This window comes from Capra hircus, chromosome 5 (assembly GCF_001704415.2).
Source record: "Capra hircus breed San Clemente chromosome 5, ASM170441v1, whole genome shotgun sequence".
Taxonomy (NCBI): Eukaryota; Metazoa; Chordata; class Mammalia; order Artiodactyla; family Bovidae; genus Capra; species Capra hircus.
In genome coordinates, this window is record NC_030812.1 from 29,390,393 (window position 1) to 29,409,924 (window position 19,532).

Consider the following 19,532-nt stretch of genomic DNA (forward strand, 5'->3'; position numbering starts at 1 on the left):
GTGCCGGGGATGAGAAGGGGCCGGAAGGGGGTGGCTGCCGGTCCGGCCCCGCCCCGGGGCCGCCTCCCCGCGGGTTCCGTTGGCTGTGGCGGCAGCTGAAAGCTGTGGCGGCTGGGGCCGCTGGGCGGGAGTAAGATGGCGACAGCGGCGGCGGGCGCCCTGGGCCTGTTGTGGGGCTGGCTGTGGAGCGAGCGCTTCTGGCTGCCCCAGAACGTGAGCTGGGCCGACTTCGAGGGGCAGGGCGACGGCTACGGCTACCCGCGGGCCCGGGACATCCTCTCGGTGTTCCCACTGGCGGCGGGAGTGTTCTCCGTGAGGCTGCTCTTCGAGCGGTGAGAGCCCGCGGGCGAGCGGTGCAAAGGGCCGGGGGCGCGGGCTGGTGAAGCCAGTCCAGGGCGAAAGACCGAGGTCCGGGACCGGAAGACGAATTGCAGGAAAGCCCGGAAGCAGGGGCCTGGGAGAGTCCGGGCCGCGCGGGAGATGCTCGGGAGGGTGGCCGCGGTGGTCGTGGAGCCTAGGTAAAGACAGGGAGTTTGGGGCTTGGACATTAAAAGAGTGCGAGTCGCAGGGGACGCTGGACCCATTCAGTTTTAGAGCCCCGAGGTCACTTGCGGGGGTTTCATAGGCCTCTCCCCAACCTTCAAGGATTCTGCAGACCAGGAAACAGGTTGAATGTGAGCTGCGACCGAGAACCCGAGGCGGGAAACAAGAAAGAGCTAAGAGAACCAGAACTAGTTGGGGCCGTCAAGAGCCAAGCTGAAAGGAGTGGGTTCATGGGAAGCTAAGATTTGTGAGGGCACTTTAGTTTCTGGGAATTGAGAGGCACAGGATTAGTTGGGCCCTAAGCCTTGGTTCGTCAGCTCATGGACGCGTGTGTGTGTGTGTGTGTGTGTGTGTGTGTGTGTGTGTGTTTCAGTAAAGTTGTGCCAGGGCTCGTAAGAGTAGAAATCTGGCAGGGTGTGGTGGAGTCTCAGGCTTCCAGAGCACGAAAAGGTGTCAAATGAGTTGCAGAACGGGCCTTGGAGGCCTGAAATGGTAGGAAGAGTGATCACACTGAAAGGATGGACAGCCTTAGGGCTTATAAGACTGTTGTGTTGGGCCAGCTTCTCAGCGACCATGTGTTCTTGACAGAAGTGTTTTCACTTTTCTTTGAGTGAGCGGCTCCTGTCTGCTAAGATAAAGATACTCACTGAGGACTTAATGTGGTGGTGATTTTACAGTGTGAACTTGTAGCTGTGGGTGATTTTGATCAAGTCTACTCACCCCCCTGGAAAGGTGACTTTTGCATAGGTCTCAGGTAATGAGGGTGGAACTTTGACATCTTTCTTTCTTTTGGCCAGTATTCAGAGCAAGAATGTCCTTTCGAGGATGGACATATATTGCAGATAGACTACTCTGTTACTGTCTGAAAAATTAATATTAATCTGTTTCGGATTACTTCTTTTCCCACTATTTCTGACACAAAAATGTGTTATGTGTTGCCCACCATTCATCCGTTTATTCACAGTGTTTATGTATTTTCATCAGAGTGCTCTACCAAAGATTCAAGTGTAAAAATGAAGATACTTTTAACTGAAGCAAATGAAACCAAAAGAACCAAATGCCTTTTCTGGGTCCTCGGGAACTTAGCATTGCAGTTCTTTAAGTATAGTCACTAAATTAAGTGTCCCTGAGGTGGAGGCACAAACCACTTGTCCCTCTTAGGAGTAAACTAGGTCCAGGTACCCTCCATTATAGCATCTGTGTATGAGAGCTGAAAAAAAAAGAAAGTATAATGACTGAAAAGGAAATACACAGTTCAGGAAAGAAAAAAAAAGTTCATCATCCTAGGCAAAAGATTCTCTGCTTTTCATATAAATGTTTAACAATATGGAAGTTTTCCCCAAGTTAGTGGTAAGAAGAGATAACTTGTTGCTTATAAACACCGATTTTATATAAACTTGCATATATTTTCAAATTTCCAAAGAGTTCCCCCAGGTGACTGTGAAGACTTACATATCCCCTGGCACAGCCACTGGAAAGGATCCTTTTTACCTGCGGGAATTATATCCGAATGTTTCTATGGTGCTCCAGTGTCAGGGGAGAAGGGATGGGTGGGAATACTGATGTGAAAGCATTCTAGTATGGTATTTCTTGGATAGTAAGAATAGGCACCTTGTTCATCTCATGTTTCATCTTAGGAAAGTTTAACCCTAGCTGCAGTCTTGCTATTTTGTTTCTCTTTAAGACCTAACCACTTTAGTTAGCAATAGAATTTACAGCTGAAATATTGGTTCAGTTAGTCTCTTTCCTACGTTTTCTTCTTTCTCAAGTCCTAACTACTTAGTTTCTAAAAAATGATTCATATGATAACCATAGGCTGTAAGAGCTAGAACTCCAGCTTCCTTTTATATAAACAGTAAACTTAAGGCTTAGAAGCATTTTCAGCTTTTCACATGTTGCATACTCACCTGAAGGAGGAGGTAGAACCAAGATTCAGATTGTTTTCCTCAGCCCCATTCTCCTCCCACTGTACAATATGGCCACTTCTCCCATTCCTTAAACTTCCCTTCTGGAATTAAGGTTTAATACTGCTGTTCCTAATATTCTAGGATTTGGAGAACAGATCCATGTTCATCTTATTCTTGGTTACTTAATATAATGTGTTTGATTTGAACTTTGCATTTGTTGCTTCAAATTGTCCTGCATATTTTAATGTCTTACACTATGCCCTTTGATAAATTATCTGTTTTAAGAATATCCTAAAGAATAAATAGAGTTTACAGTTTATTCTTACTTTTTCTTCTCATCAGCTACACAGAGCATTTATTTTTTTAAGTTCCCACATTCCCTGGAGAGCTGCAGCCTCATCTGATAAGGATGATTTGAAAGCCACCTGACCATAAATAAATGTATCTAGCCATTTCACTGAAAAACTGCAGATGGTAAAGTATGTCCTACCCAAGAATAGAGGCTTTCCTCTGTGGGCCTCTTCTGAGTGGTTGTATTGTGGTGGCTTGCACCTTGCAAAATACCTTAGATGTGGCATGTGGTCAGTAAATACTGATTGAATGAATGTTTGAGAAGGATCCACCCTCGTCTACTCAAATACCCAGAGGAGTAAACAGAATCTAGATCTTCAGCATGCAATAGATGTTTGTCTTGACTAAGAGAGATGAAACTAATTCCTTTTTTCCTTAGTTAAATTTCACCATACTATATTTGCATGTTGGACACCTTTCTGCAGTTTCTTTTTTCTCCCCACCACCCATGCACACACTTAGGCCACTTTTTTATCCTATCAAAAGAGAGATAAGAAACTCTTCCACCTGTTCTTTAAAACTTGTTATAATATTACGTTAATGATTGAGACTTGAGAGAATGAATAGTCCAAGCTAGGTCTGGCGTGTTTGTACATTGAATCTTAAAGGTAAAATTGTTTGAAATTTAATGTCTACATAGTCCCTGAGCACTTATTCCTTGGGATCAAATTTGAGCTTGAGACTTAATTATTGATACCATCAGAGCTACATAGGCTCATTTATTTTGAATATGGTATTGCAATAGGAGCTTTATGTTGCCAGAGAAAATTGTTTTGTAAATTATATAGGAGATAGATTATACCTCTCCTTGCTGCTCATTCATTATTCCAATCCCCTTTTCTCTCGTTACCTCCAAGGCAACCTCACTGGCATATCTAAGGAGCTTTCTCAATATCATTCTCTGGCACAGGGCACTAAACAGACTCATATATTGGCCTATCTTGTAACTAGAAACAAAAGCAGTGACGTGTGTGTGTGTGTGTGCGCATGTGCGTGTGTATACACATTTCTTAGCCACTCGTTTCATCTTCCTCTTGTAAGCCTGGCTGCCTCTGCTGCATACTGCCTTTTTTTTTCTTTCCCCCATTCTTCTCCACTTCCTTTGAGTGGAGAAAGAACTTTCCCTCTTTCTAGCAGACCAGCTGCCCTCCGCCTAGGTCCATGTCATGTTCCAACGTTAGTTGGTCCTCCATACTGGAGAAGTACTTTGGGAAGAATGGATACAACTACTGACTAGGTTGTAAGGGAGACTGCCCATTCCACTACATTCCTAAAGGTATTCTTTTGGGCCTTATTGAATTGTAAATCACAGAATTAAATCAGGTTTGCAGATCCAGCAGAGTGAGATTGAAAAAGCCTACATAACTCTGCCCTTATCTGAGAATCCGCCTCCTACCAAGCTCCAGATAATCAGAAGCCTTTCCTTCTTGGAAGACTTTCCCCAGCCCTTTCTGTGCAGTGGGTGTTGAAGTTCTGCAGACAACCCTGAATACTATCACGACTAAGGTCAGGTTCCTGGCGACAGTGTATTCATCACAGAAAAGAAACACATCAGATATTTTTGCTTTAGCCACTTCCCGAGTCAGAAAACTAGGGTCTCCTAGATGGGTAAAGAAGAAATTAATGAAGAGGCGGCATCAAGGGAAGTCTGTAGCTTTCCTCTAGAGTGGGAAGGGGAGATGTACCTATTTTGACTTTCTCATCTGAGATAGTTTTAGGCAGATAAAGCTGCCTTCTAAAGAATTCACTGAGTTTTGGGCTCTTGTACTTAAATCTACTCCTACTTTATCTTTGGGAAAGTTAATTGGGATGTTACTGCAAAAGGACAAAAAAAAATCTGAAACCAGTTTTCCTAGATAGGAAGGATTCTCTGAATTATCTACTGCTGTGGTTTCCAGTGCATATTCAAAAGCAGAGACGTTATTTTGCCGACTAAGGTCCGTCTGGTCATGGCTATGGTTTTTCCAGTAGTCATGTATGGATGTGAGAGTTGGACTGTGAAGAAGGCTGCTGCTGCTGCTGCTGCTGCTGCTGCTGCTGCTGCTGCTGCTAAGTCACTTCAGTCGTGTCCGACTCTGTGCGACCCCATAGACGGCAGCCCACCAGGCTCCCTGGTCCCTGGGATTCTCCAGGCAAGAACACTGGAGTGGGTTGCCATTTCCTTCTCCAATGCATGAAAGTGAAAAGTGAACGTGAAGTCGCTCAGTTGTGTTTGACTCTTAGCGACCCCATGGACTGCAGCCTACCAGGCTCCTCCGTCCATGATTTTCCAGGCAAGAGTACTGGAGTGGGGTGCCATTGCCTTCTGAGACCAATACATGACATCCATTCAAAGTGTATGACAGACTGGTGGATTTTAACCTGAATGAAAAGCTCACTGATATGGTTTCAGATTCCACAATGCTACCAACCTTTCTTGTGTTTTGGCATAATAGCAAAGATGAAACTATCCCTTTCCAGTAACATATCTGTGTGAAATCAGCTTTTACTTCTATACTTCAGCCAAACCAACACATTACAGGGGACTGGATGCAGAAGCCAGAGAGGGAAGTCCAGCTGCCTTCTCCTGAGCGGACGTCAAGGAGGTCTGCAAAAACATAAAGTCAGCGTTCTTCTCACTTGAGTATTTTTTGTCTGGAAAATTATCTTTCAAAAATACATTATTTATGTTAATGTAATAGGCTTATCTTTGTTATTTTTAATGAGATAATAAGTGTATCTCTTAAATTTCTGAATTTTGATTTCAAATATGAACACATAGATAGGTATATGTAACCCACATTTACAAAACCTTTTTGGGATCCTCAAACAGTTTTTAAGAGTAAAAAAAATAATGCTGAGAACAAAAGATTTACAAATTTCTAAATTATACTATTTATTCATTTACATGCAGTTGACTCCCAGTCATATATTATTTTGTATATTCCCTAAACATACGCATCCATATCAGTGTATTTTTCTGAGCAAATTCTTAAGAGGACAGGATTTGCTATGTACAAGCAAGTGTGTTCTACACATTTGTTGTACATATATGTGCTTGCTGTGTACGAGGTACTGCGCTTCTCAGGGATGCCTACACCACCAAATCCAAAATTTCCTGCATGGTCCATGCACAAGTAATCTTTGCAGGTTTTTTAAGGACTTTTTTTTTTTAATTGGCCAATTTGCTCTTAAAGCAAAGCAGAAACAAACTACAAAAAAGAAAACCTTTATGACATATACTATCCTAAGCCACCACAAGGCATATACTGGATTATACCAGACTATTCTTCACTCCCATTCCCATCAGTTAGCTTCACTTAGATCTGTAAGAATTAAAATTATTAATAACTGTGCAATTGGATGAATCTACTTGGTACTGTCATAAGAAAAGAAGGATCAACATTCTATTTACACTTTAACCTTATTATGAGGGAAATAAGTCTCAAGATTAAGAATTACTTAGAGTATATATTAAAATGTTTCACTGACACAAACTAATTTAAGACTGAGTTGTAAGTTTTATTACAGAGTAGCTAATGAATATTTTTATAGAGCAGCAGTTCTCAAAATATTGCTGGAGAACAGCTGTGTGTGAGTGAGTGTGTTCTTGCTCAACTGTGTCTGACTCTGTGACCGCATGGACTGTAGCCCACAAGGCTACTCTGTCCATGGGATTTTCCAGGCAAGAATACTGGAATGGACTGTCATTTCCTTCTCGAGGGGATCTTACCGACCCAGGGATCAAACCCACATCTCCCACATTGGCAGGTAGATTCTTTACCACTTCATCTGGAGAACAGCTGCAGTTCCCTAAGACTCTCACTGTTTCATAACTCTTCCTTTTCCAACTACGTACATACTTTTTTTTCATATTTAACATATTTACCTTTTTTTAAGTGGATGAGTAATTATACTACTTAATACATTTGCTTAAACCAGAAACACAAATGCATGCCAAATAAGAGATAGATTAGATAAAACAGTTAACAAAAGGCTCTTTCTTAGGAAGTTTTTACCATCCTTCATAATTCAAGAAACAAGTGCTTGTTAGTGGGACATTAAGCCTATATTTCAGTTAATAATGTTGAACCAAGTCCACCTCTTCCAAACTCCCATGACTTAACCCTGTGCACACACTCATTACTCTATTTTAACCACTGTTTTTCTTGTTCTCTTCCTGCAGGCAGGAACTATGACTTACCTTTTCACTCTTGACACACAGTTTGATATCTGATATACACTAAGTTCTCAATACATAATCGTTGAAGAATGAACAGATGAACAAATGGGTAAAAATTTAATTCTCAACTAAAAAGGTAAAGTGTTTCAAGGAAATGTGCCACCTGTCCTGAGTCATAAGATAACCTACCAGCTCCATGTCAGAGGTCACTGATTTCTGGAGAATCAGTAGAAATTGAAATTAACTAATTTCATTCTATAACTGGAGACTTCCCCCAAGAAGTATTAAACACAACCACAACAATGTGATTTAGTTTGTGCCTATAATTGAGACTTCTTACAAATGCTGACACTAACCCAGAGCTACAGACTGTAAGTAATACCCTTTTTAAGAAACTCCATAGTTTTGAGAAGAATATAATAGTGTGATTATTCTTATTGCCTTATCAGGGCTGTGTAGCACTTCATGTACTTGACAAACTTGTTTGTTTACAGATTATTAACTACTCTGATTAAGGTGATATATACGTGAAAAAAAAACAACTCTAAAGCAATAGTTGGCTAGAATGCACGGTTAACCAACAATGACTCAAAACAGACTATACCTAGTATTTAACTCATTCAGAAAAGGATTTACATTAAAAAAAATCCATTACTATAAATTTTCTTTTTAAAGAAAGTCCGATTGTTTAAGCCTGGCCCAATAAACTCAGGACAAATCACCTTCTGGTACTAGAAAACTGAATCAAATGTGAATCTGTATTAAAATTCTCTTCTCAGTTATTAATACTTGTTTGAATTATTATCATCAACACTGGTCAACAGAAATAATATGAACCACATACATAAATAATTTAAAATCTAACAGCCACTTTTAAAAAAGTAAAAAAGAAATGGATGAAATTAATTTTGAAAATATACTTTAACTCGATATATCCAAAATATGATCATGTCAATATGCAGTCAGTGTTAAAAATTGAGGTATTTTACATTTCTTTTTTTTCTCCTGCATTAAGGCTTCAAAATTTGGTGTGTATTTCACAATTAGATCATGTCTTAATGCTGACCAGTTGCATCTGACACCCCTCAAAGCTAGTAGCTATTGTACTAGCTGGTGGCTACTATACTGGAAACCACAGTTCAGTTCAGTTCAGTCGCTCAGTCATGTCCAACTCTGCGACCCCATGAATTGCAGCACGCCAGGTCTCCTGGTCCATCACCAACTCCCGGAGTTCACTCAGACTCAACGTCCATCGAGTCAGTGATGCCATCCAGCCATCTCATCCTCTGTTGCCCCCTTCTCCTCCTGCCCCCAATCCCTCCCAGCATCAGAGTCTTTTCCAATGAGTCAACTCTTTGCATGAGGTGGCCAAAGTACTGGAGTTTCAGCTTCAGCATCATTCCTTCCAAAGAAATCCCAGGGCTGATCTCCTTCAGAATGGACTGGTTGGATCTCCTTGCAATCCAAGGGACTCTCAAGAGTCTTCTCCAACACCACAGTTCAAAAGCATCAGTTCTTCAGCGCTCAGATCTAAGTGAAGCTAACTGATGGGAATGGGAGTGAAGAATAGTCTGGTATAATCCAGTATATGCCTTGTGGTGGCTTAGGATAGTATATGTCATAAAGGTTTTCTTTTTTGTAGTTTGTTTCTGCTTTGCTTTAAGAGCAAATTGGCCAATTAAAAAAAAAAAAAGTCCTTAAAAAACCTGCAAAGATTACTTGTGCATGGACCATGCAGGAAATTTTGGATTTGGTGGTGTAGGCATCCCTGAGAAGCCCAGTAGAACACACTTGCTTGTACATAGCAAATCCTGTCCTCTTAAGAATTTACTCAGAAAAATACACTGATATGGATGCGTATGTTTAGGGAATATACAAAATAATATATGACTGGGAGTCAACTGCATGTAAATGAATAAATAGTATAATTTAGAAATTTGTAAATCTTTTGTTCTCAGCATTATTTTTTTTACTCTTAAAAACTGAGGATCCCAAAAAGGTTTTGTAAATGTGGGTTACATATACCTATCAATGTGTTCATATTTGAAATCAAAATTCAGAAATTTAAGAGATACACTTATTATCTCATTAAAAATAACAAAGATAAGCCTATTACATTAACATAAATAATGTATTTTTGAAAGATAATTTTCCAGACAAAAAATATTCAGTGAGAAGAACACTGACTCTATGGTTTTGCAGACCTCCTTGACGTCCGCTCAGGAGAAGGCAGCTGGACTTCCTCTCTGGCTTCTGCATCCAGTCCCCTGTAATGTGTTGATTTGGCTGAAGTATAGAAGCAAAAGCTGATTTTACACAGATATGTTATTGGAAAGGGAAAGTTTCATCTTTGCTATTATGCCAAAACACAAGAAAGGTTGGTAGCATTGTGGAATCTGAAACCATATCAGTGAGCTTTTCATTCAGGTTAAAATCCACCAGTCTGTCATACACTTTGAGTGGGTGTCATATATTGGTCTCAGAGAAGGCAATGGCGCCCCACTCCAGTACTCTTGCCTGGAAAATCATGGACAGAGGAGCCTGGTAGGCTGCAGTCCATGGGGTCGCTAAGAGTCAAACACAACTGAGCGACTTCACGTTCACTTTTCACTTTCATGCATTGGAGAAGGAAATGGCAACCCACTCCAGTGTTCTTGCCTGGAGAATCCCAGGGACCAGGGAGCCTGGTAGGCTGCCATCTATGGGGTCGCACAGAGTCGGACACAACTGAAGTGACTTAGCAGCAGCAGGAGCATGTATTGGTCACTTGAGAAAATACTGGTTCCCTAAGTTATACAAATCTTTTAAATGTACATTACATAATATGATACTAAAAAAATCATATAGTTAATCTCATTGTAACAGTCTCATTAGAAAAGCCTTGAAGTATGTATTGGGATGTTGTCGAGCTCAAAGGCAGATATGAATTCTCTAAAATTCAAAGTGTCACTTAAAAGCTTGAATTTTATCAATGGAAAGAATGTTTGTTTTTTTTAAGTAACAAGCTCTTTTCATTCATTTTTAAGAAAATGTATCTTAAGTACGCAGGTCCTGAATAACCTTAGTTTTTCTGTCAGTCATTCTTATGGGTAAAAATGGTGTTCTTTGAAAAAAGTCATTTAGTTGAACATACTGTTCAGTCAAACAAGTGCATTTGTTGAGACAGCCATGTCCCTTGGTATGCAGTAAAAGTGCTTTCTGTGTACTTCCCATCTTATCGCAGACTACTTTTTAAAGAATGTACCCAAGGATTGGCTTAAAAAAATATATTTGTTTATTTATTTGGCTGCTCTGTGTTTTAGTTGTGGTATGTGGAGTCTTTGATCTTCTTGTGGCATGCAAAAAAATCCCATGCAGCATGTGGGATCTAGTTCCCTGACCAGGGATTGAACCTGGGTCCCATGTATTGGGAACATGGAGTCTTAGCCACTGAACCACCAGGGAAGTCCCAAGAGTAGGCATTTAATAAAATTAATCATTTGTATTGCTTCATCAAGGGCATGCTTTAGTGAAACTGGCGTCGTTGTTAACCAAGAGGCTATAGCAAGAAAGAATATAGTAACTACTCCTACAGTTGGCTGCCACTGCTTTGATTTGTGCTCAGGTTCTGTAAGTGTATCCACTGTTGCTCTTTTCACATGATCATTGCAAATGTCAACACCATAACAAAGGCGAATAATGTCTTAATAATGTTATGAAAACAGTTTTGGTTTTATGGGCCCCCAGAGTGTATCTCAGGGGTGCTCTGGGGTCTGTAGACCATAGAGACTCTGCCATAATTGATTCAGATCACCTAGGATGAGTGTATAGAATAAAGTAAGAATCTGCGTAGAACCCTGAGGAAACTGTTTTTGGAAAAGGCAGGCTTCCCAGGTGGCTCAGTGTGATAAAGTATCTGTCTGCCAAGCAGGAGATGCAGCTTCAATCCCCGGGTCAGGAAGATTGCTTGGAGAAGGAAGTGGCAACCCACTCCAGTATTTTTGCTTGGGAAATCCTGAAGACAGGAGCCTGGCCGGCTATAGTCCATGGGGTCATAGAAGAATTGGACAGGACTTAACAACTACGGGCTTCCCTTATGGCTCAGCAGTAAAGAATTCATGTGCCAAGCAGGAGATGTGAGTTCAATCCCTGGGTTGGGAAGATCCTCTGGAAGAGGAAATGGCAACACATTGCAGTATTCTTGCCTGAAAAAAATCCCATGGACAGAGCAGCGTAGCAGGCTATAGTCTATGAGTCACAAACAGCTGGACGCAGCTGAGCACGAGCTACCTTTAGCGACTGAAAAACAACAAAAAGGAAGAAGAAACCCAAAAGAAGATAAGAGGTATGGTAGCCATACAGTATTTGATCATATCAGTGTGTACATGTGGGCATCACCTCCTGGGAAGAGTGGTAGCCACCCAGATGCAGGCGGTGAGGAGCCAGCAAGGTGAGGCGACTTGCCTGCATTGGCAGGTGGATTCTTTACCACCGAGCCACCTGGGAAGCCCCTGAAAATATCAATAGTTAGCATTTACTAAGTACTCACTTTGTCCCAGCCACCGTTCTAAGTACTGAACATTAAATCTTCATAGTAACTTTATGAAGTAGGTAGATACTGTTGTTATTCCTCATTTACAGATGAAAAAACTGAAACAACCAGAAAAGTAAGTAACTTGTCCAAGGTGCATCACATATTGTCCAAACTAGCAGTGCATACTAAAAAATCTAGTTCTACTGGGAAAAGTGTGACAGAAAGGAAGCTAAGAGAAAAGAGCATTTCAAGGGGGAAAGCATGCTCAATAATGTCAAATGGCACTGAGTTGTCAGGTAAGATATGGGCCTGAAAAGTATCCATTTGATTTCACAGTAAGACCATTAACCACTTTGGCAAGAGGAGCTTCAGTGGAGAATATGGACTGAAGCCAGATGAGAGACACAGGAGGGTTCAGGAATGAGTAGGAGTTAGAAGAGAAGTCATGAGGAGAGAACTTTTTCAAGAACTTCCATTGTGGGATGGTGAGAGCCAAAGGCTGTGAGGGACAGGAAGAGCTGTTTTAGGATGGGAAAACTTGAGCATATTCAAGGTCTGAGAAGAAACAAGTAGAGAACAAAGCTGAAAATAATAGGAAAAAAGAGGACTAAATAGAATGAAATTTCTGATCAGGAAATGGAATGGATCTAAAGCACAGGGATATTAGTTTTAGATCAAGTGGTTCTGATGCACTAAGTGAAGATATTCCTTTCTCTTCTTAGTCAAGATTCTTGAGAGCCCTAGCTATTTCCACTTCTTTTTTTCTCCTTATATTTTTACTGCTCTAACTCACTCCTGTCCTTCAGTCTTCATTTCACTGGAATTTATTTGGTAAAGGTTATCACTGGTCTCCAAATTGCCAAATCCAGTGGATACTGAAATTCTTGTCTTGCTTGATCTCTGCCTCATTTGATATGACTCCACCTCTGACCTTCCCATCCCCTAAATTCACTTTTTATGTTGTGTTTCCTAGTATTCTTACCTTCGTTCTCTTTTTAGTTTATATTCCTTTCTTATGCAGTCAGTCCACCCTCATAATTTTAGCTACCACCTATATTCTCATTCTCTCTCTTCTTTCTCATATCTTTGTGTATGTTACCTTAAGCCCCTTTTCCAGGTTTATTTGCCTTACTAGACTGTTGCATTTCAGTGTTCCACAAGTACCTCAAATTCAGTATACAGATAACTCATCTTTCACTCCTAAATTTGCTTTTCTTATCTTATTCTCTACTTGGTTGAGGCACCATAATCAACTTAGTTTCCCAATCTGGAAACAGAAGGCACCCTTGATTTTTCTTTTTTTTTTTTTTGATTCTTATATCTACCCAGTCACCAAGTTCTATCAGTTTCACTTTCTTGCCGTCTCTTGGGTTGAATCCAACCTTGCCTTTCCATTTCTGTAGCCTTAGTTCAGTGCTTTATTACATCTAGCATGGATTTTTTTTACAATAGCCTAAAATCTTTTCAGTGACTCTCCATCACTGTGGGATGAAATTCAAGCTTAACATAACATGCAAGGCGCCTGTAGTTTCTCTCCTATCACTGTCTCCACTCCAACTCCCAATCTGTACATTGCATAGTTGTCTAAGCCCTTTCTTATCTCTTCTTTAGCACATGCTGTTCCCTCTGCCTGAGTATCTGTTTTACTTTCTCCTTCCCTTTCAACTCTACAGAAGCTGCTCAAATTTTTTATGTGATTGGTTTATCAAGAATTCAGTTGTGGGGAATTCCCTGGCAGTCCAGGGGTTAGAACTCTGGTGCACTTTCACTGCTGAGAGTGTGGGTTCAGTCCCTGATCAGAGAATCCCACAAACCAAGTGGCCTGGCCAGAAAGAGAGGAAGGAAAGATGGAAGGAAGGGAAAAGAATTCAGTTGTAAAGGGAAAGGACTTTCTAAATTTGTCTTCTATGGGACTTCACATTTACTTTTAAATATCTCAGCTTTCATCTCTGTGTGTGTGTGTGTAAGATGGATAGGGGGAGCATTCAGGTTTAAAATATTTAGTTACTCAGTGCTCTTTATTTAATGATATACCATCTTCATCAGTCTGTATAAGACCTTTCTCTTTTTATTGTATTTTTCCCGTCATCATCTTGTTGTCTATTTCAGTTTCTTTGATGGTTATTTTTCTTTTTTATTGATCAGTTTTGACATTTTTGTATTTTTCCAGAATTGATCTAAGCCAGTACTTCCCAACTCAGCTATGTTGCTGCACACATAGGAAATAACATGTGCATGCACAATGGGTACGTGAGACCAAAGGCTACAGACGGGGTTTCTGGCCACCGTCCACCCGTGGGCCACCCTCAGAGCTGAGAGCAACATCCCGACAGAAGCGTAGCCCATCTTAGGGCTTCCCTGGTGGCTCACTGGTGAAGAATCCACCTGCCAGTGCAGGAGAAGGCACTGGCACCCCACTCCAGTACCCTTCCCTGGAAAATCCCATGAACGAGGAGCCTGGTGGGCTGCAGTCCATGGGGTCGCTAAGAGTTGGACACGACTGAGCAACTTCACTTTCACTTTTCACTTTAATGCATTGGAGAAGGAAATAGCAACCCACTCCAGTATTCTTGCCTAGAGAATCCCAGGGATGGGGGAGCCTGGTGGGCTGCCGTCTGTGGGGTCACACAGAGTCAGACACGACTGAAGCGACTTAGCAGCAGCAGCACCAGTGCAGGAGACACAGGTTGGATCTCTGATCTGGGAGGACCCCACATGCCGAGGAGCAGCTGAGCCCATGCAGCACAAGTATTGAGCCTGTGGTCTAGAGCCCAGAAACCACAACTCTTGAGCCCACTCGCTGCAACTACTGAAGCCCATGCGCTCTAAAATCTGTGCTCTGCAACAAGAGAAGCCACCACAATGAGAAGCCTGAACACTGCAACAAAGAGTAGCCCCCACTCACCACAACTAGAGAAAAGCCCAAGCAGCAAAGACCCAGCACAGCTAAAAATAAATAGATAAATATTTTTAAAAGTAAATGAGCCTTAAAAAGGAAAAAAGTATAGCCCATCTGTGTTACCTGCCATGATACATTAGTTGAGAAACTCAATCTAGACTTTCAAACATATTTGTATATAGTTCATATTCGTCAATGATGTTGCAGTGGGTCAAAAAGAATTGTTGGTCTAGCTCTTGTCTTTAGTATGTAAGAGCAAAGTGGTGAGTAATTTCATCTTAACCCAGGCTTAGGTCAGCTGCTGCCATGTATCTGGAGGGCAAGAAGGGGGCAGAATGAAATTATCTCTCTGGAGCAGGATAGATACATTACAATCCGGGTTTGGATCACTAGCCTCATGTTCCTGGTGTGGCAGGTGGAAAGGTGTAGTTTGCCGCTGTACACCACTAAATACCTACTTACTCAGATCTTCAGGCAAAGGGCAGTCTGGTCTTCAAATTATTTAAAACTTGGGCGACAGTTTGATCCTGGACTGAACAGAAATCACAAGATAAGTTTGAGTTCTCTGTGTTAACCAGGACAGTATTTTTCAACTAGTATACCAGGACTCTTTTATACAATTAAAAATCAATATGTACCATTTTAGAAATTAAAAATTTTTTAAAGTATTTACTCATTTGCTTATAAATAACAATATATTGTTAAATAATGCTTTATGAAAACTTATTCAGCACTTTCCCCAAACAAAAAAAAATGTGAAAATAGTATTATTTTCCAGGCTTGAGTCTCTTGGGCATCTAGCAGCTGCGTTCTCATCAGTTCTGCCTTCAGTCTCTTGCTGTGTGTCATGTAAGCTGTGGAAATTTTCACTGTACACTTGTAAGAGAATGAGAGAGAAATGAACTGTAATGAAACTATAGAATTATTATGAGAATAATTTTGACCTTGCAGAGCAGAGCTCCTGAAAAATGTCACAAGTCTCCAGGCACACTTTGAGAAGTGCTGATCTAGCAGAAATGATGAATGCTAATTCTAGGCTCTTTGGAATTAGACCAACCTAGATACCTATTTTCTGTTATTCTAAATGCCAGGTAAGTGATGCGGAATGAATGCATGACTATTATTTGTTTCGTTCAGATTTCTGATTTGAAATGGGTTTTTTTCGTTGGTTTGTTTTTGGCTGTGCCACGCAGCATGTAGGATCTTAGTTCCCCAACCAGAGGTCAAACCCGTACCCTCTGCAGTGAAAGTGTGGAGTTTTAACCACCAGGGAAGTTCCCTGTTTTGAATTTTTTTAACACAGGAAAAGTTCTTTTTTGATCATAATTCCTTATTGTGGGTTTTATGCTTCATGCTTTGGCACAGTATCAGTGCCCAATAAATATTTTGTCAAATAAGCAGATTTTCTTAAGGTCTGTCCAGCTGTCAGTGACTTGATGCCAGTAGCTCTGTGTCTTTCATTGAACTCTGAACTAATGAGGACAGGATGTGAGCTTATGACAGCTCTAGGATATTAAGTCTGCTTCAAGGTCTAGATAATAAAACAATTATCTTGGCTTCGCCCGGGTGATCAGGGTACAAACCTTTCCCTGTTGTGTGAAAGAGGATTTCCTGCTTTTCTCACTTTGTTCGAGGTACCATCAGAGAGTACCCAGACCAAACTGTTTCTAGTAAAAATAATAATAGCTGCCTTTAATGAATGTTTACAAAGTGTCAGGTACTGGGTAGGCATACATCATGTCATTTCCTGATGGTCCGTATAGTCAAAGCTATGGTTTTTCCAGTAGTCATCAATGGATGTGAGAGTTGGACCATAAAGCTGAACACTGAAAATTGATGCTTTTGAACTGTAGTGTTGAAAAAGACTCTTAAGAGTCCCTTGGACTGCAAGATCAATCCAAAGGAGATCAGTCCTGAATATTCATTGAAAAGACTGGTGCTAAAGCTGAAGCTCCAATACTTTGGCCACCTAATGGGAAGACTCATTGGAAAAGACCCTGATGCTGGGAAAGATTGAAGGCTGGAGAAGGGGACAACAGAGGATGAGATGGTTGCATAGCATCACCGATTCGATGGACAGGAGTTTGAGCAAGCTCCGGGAATTGGTGATGATGGGCAGGGAATCCTGGTGTGCTGCAGTCTATGGGGCTGCAAAGAGTCAGATATGACTGAGCTCTACTGTAACTATGTCATTTCATCTTTAAAATAACCCTGTGGAGCAGATATTATCATCCTCATTCTGTAGGCAACTTTCATAAGTTTGTTAGCTGGTAAAATCTGCCTAGTCCCAGGGCCTTTAATCTCCTGACTGGATTAAGAAAGAGGCCTGCTTCAGGGAATAAGAATAGGATTTGGAAAGACTTTTTTTGTTCTCAGGTCTACTTCTTCATTCAAAGATGATTCAGGGCTTTTGTCTCAGATATGATATAGCACCAACTCAACAACAAAGAATGGCTACCTTTTTTTTTTTTTTTTTTTTTTGGCCACACCATGCAGCTTGTGGGATCTTAGTTCCCTGACCAGGGATTGAACCCACCCAAGGAATTCCATTTCTTGCAGTGGAAACGTGAAGTTCTAAGCACTGGACTGCCAGGGAAGTCTCAAGTATGGCTGCCTTAATTACCCTTCTGGATACTGATCAATGCTGGGTCCAAACTGAGTTCCAACAGCAAGGGTGGGTGGAATTCGCTACACCAATTACTCAATATCAATTACTGAGCATAGAACCTTGATAAATACAAAAGCAGTATTCTCTGTCTTCTCAAGGAATTTAAACATGGGTAGGAGTTTAAAACGGAGAAGGCAATGGCACCACACTCCAGTACTCTTGCCGGGAAAATCCCATGGACAGAGGAGTCTGGAAGGCTGCAGTCCATGGGGTCGCTGAGGGTCGGACACGACTGAGCGACTTCACTTTCACTTTTATGCATTGGAGAAGGAAATGGCAGCCCACTCCAGTGTTCTTGCCTGGAGAACCCCAGGGATGGGGGAGCCTAGTGGGCTGCCATCTCTGGGGTCACACAGAGTCAGACACGACTGAAGTGACGCAGCAGCAGCAGCAGCAGGAATTTAAAATAATTGTACGCAGAATTATATACCAGGAAATATAAACTAATGTTTCTATTAGCATTGGTATTTGAATGAAAGTTTTGTACTACTTGTGTAAAAGAGAAGAATGGGTTACAGATGTGGATTACTTTGTGCTCTGAATCAGTGTTTCCCCATGTCTTGGGAACTTTGGTGATAAAGGTAAAAGAACTTTTCACAGAGAAAGATAATAAACAGAGCTTCTTATTTTCAGTCCCTCCCTTAGAGATAAATTCTGGATTTGAATGCAGATAAATAAAATAGGTCAAGAACACTCCATCTTACACCTCCCAGTTATTATTTCATCATACAACTCCCTAAGATGCTGAGAGAGCTAGAACTGGTTTTGACTTATTCTGAAAGTGATTGCATAAAGCTTTTCTTAGAGCTGAGGCTCATAGAAATCTTTGGTTGTGGAAAAGAGGGAGATCTTTCTTAAAGAGCCAAGGAATAATTCCTCAATTTTCAAATCTAAAAGTTATAAATTAATTATAATCAATGATATCATCATGGAATCTTAGGAAAAAATTTTAGGCATCATCTCCTTTAGATGACAGAATCAAAACTCAAAAATCAAGTGACTTGACCAAGTTTATGTGTCTTATTATTGGTAGATCTGGGACTAGAACTGAGTACTAATAGGTAGTTTCTTTCTTACCAATCTCTGTAGTTTCTGGATTTTTTTTCTTCAGAGCTTCTAAAGTTCTAATTATTTCCGTAGTCTTTTGATTGGGCAGGAAGGTGACCATGACCAAGGATATTTGTTTAGGAAGAGCTCCATCTCAGTTCTGCTTTTCCCTCCAGTTAAGATCTTGATGGTTTGATTTAAGGAGAACTATCATTTATTAAGCACTTCCTTGTGTCAGGGTCTTCGTATATGTTATATATCATTGTACCTGCAAGATTCAAGTAAAGTAGGCCCGCTTCTAATGGGAATATGAATGAATCCCCTGGGAATCTTGTTAGTGCAGATTCTGATTTTGCTGGTCTGAGATGGGGTTTGAGATTCTTCACTTCTAAGAAGCTGCTAGGAAAAGCCAGTAATGCTATTTATCTGTTGGCCTTATGTTCAGTAGCAAGAATGTTGATATTTTCATCTTACAAATGGAAAAAAAGCTAAGGTTTCAGTTCAGTCGCTTAGTTGTATCCGATTCTTTGCGACCCCATGAACCGCAGCATGCCAGGCCTGCCTGTCCATCACCAACTCCTGGAGTCCACGCAAACCCAGGTCCATTGAGTCGGTGATGCCATCCAGCCATCTCATCCTCTGTCGTCCCCTTCTCCTCCTGCCCCCAATCCCTCCCAGCATCAGGGTCTTTTCCAATGAGTCAGCTCTTCGCATGAGGTGGCCAGAGTATTGGAGTTTCAGCTTCAACATCAGTCCTTCCAATGAACACCCAGGGCTGATCTCCTTTAGGATGGACTGGTTGGATCTCCTTGCAGTCCAAGGGACTCTCAAGAGTCTTCTTCAACACCACAGTTCAAAAGCATCAATTCTTCAGCACTCAGCTTTCTTCACAGTCCAACTCTCACATCCGTACATGACCACTGGAAAAACCATAGCCTTGACTAGACGGACCTTTGTTGACAAAGTAATGGCTCTGCTTTTTAATATGCTGTCTAGGTTGGTCATAACTTCCTTCCAAGGAGTAAGCGTCTTTTAATTTCATGCCTGCAGTCACCATCTGCAGTGATTTTGGAGCCCAGAAAAATAAAGTCAGCCACTGTTTCCGCTGTTTCCCCATCTGTTTGCCATGAAGTGAGGGGACCAGATGCCATGATCTTAGTTTTCTGAATGTTGAGCTTTAAGCCAACTTTTTCACTCTCCTTTTTCACTTTCATCAAGAGGCTCTTTAGTTCTTCTTCACTTTCTGCCATAAGGGTGGTGTCATCTGCATATCTGAGGTTACTGATATTTCTCCCGGCAATCTTGATTCCAGCTTGTGCTTCCTCCAGCCCAGTGTTTCACATGATGTACTTTGCATATAAGTTAAATAAGCAGGGTGACAATATACAGCTTTGACGTACTCCCTTTCCTATTTGGAACCAGTCTGTTGTTCCATGTCCAGA

At 41.2% G+C, this 19,532-nt stretch overlaps 1 protein-coding gene across 3 annotated transcripts in view; it reads left to right on the forward strand.

Moving 5' to 3' along the window:
* Positions 1-19,532, forward strand: part of CERS5 (ceramide synthase 5) — a 30,471-nt gene continuing 10,939 nt past the window's right edge. The window contains exon 1 of one of the 3 annotated variants that reach the window (XM_018047806.1): positions 1-332. In XM_018047806.1, coding sequence (XP_017903295.1) covers positions 136-332 — 197 coding nt within the window. In that variant the 5' untranslated portion in view covers positions 1-135. Of the gene's footprint in view, positions 333-16,966; positions 17,050-19,532 lie in introns of those variants that run through there. The other 2 variants (XM_018047805.1, XM_018047807.1) reach the window with 2 other exon arrangements.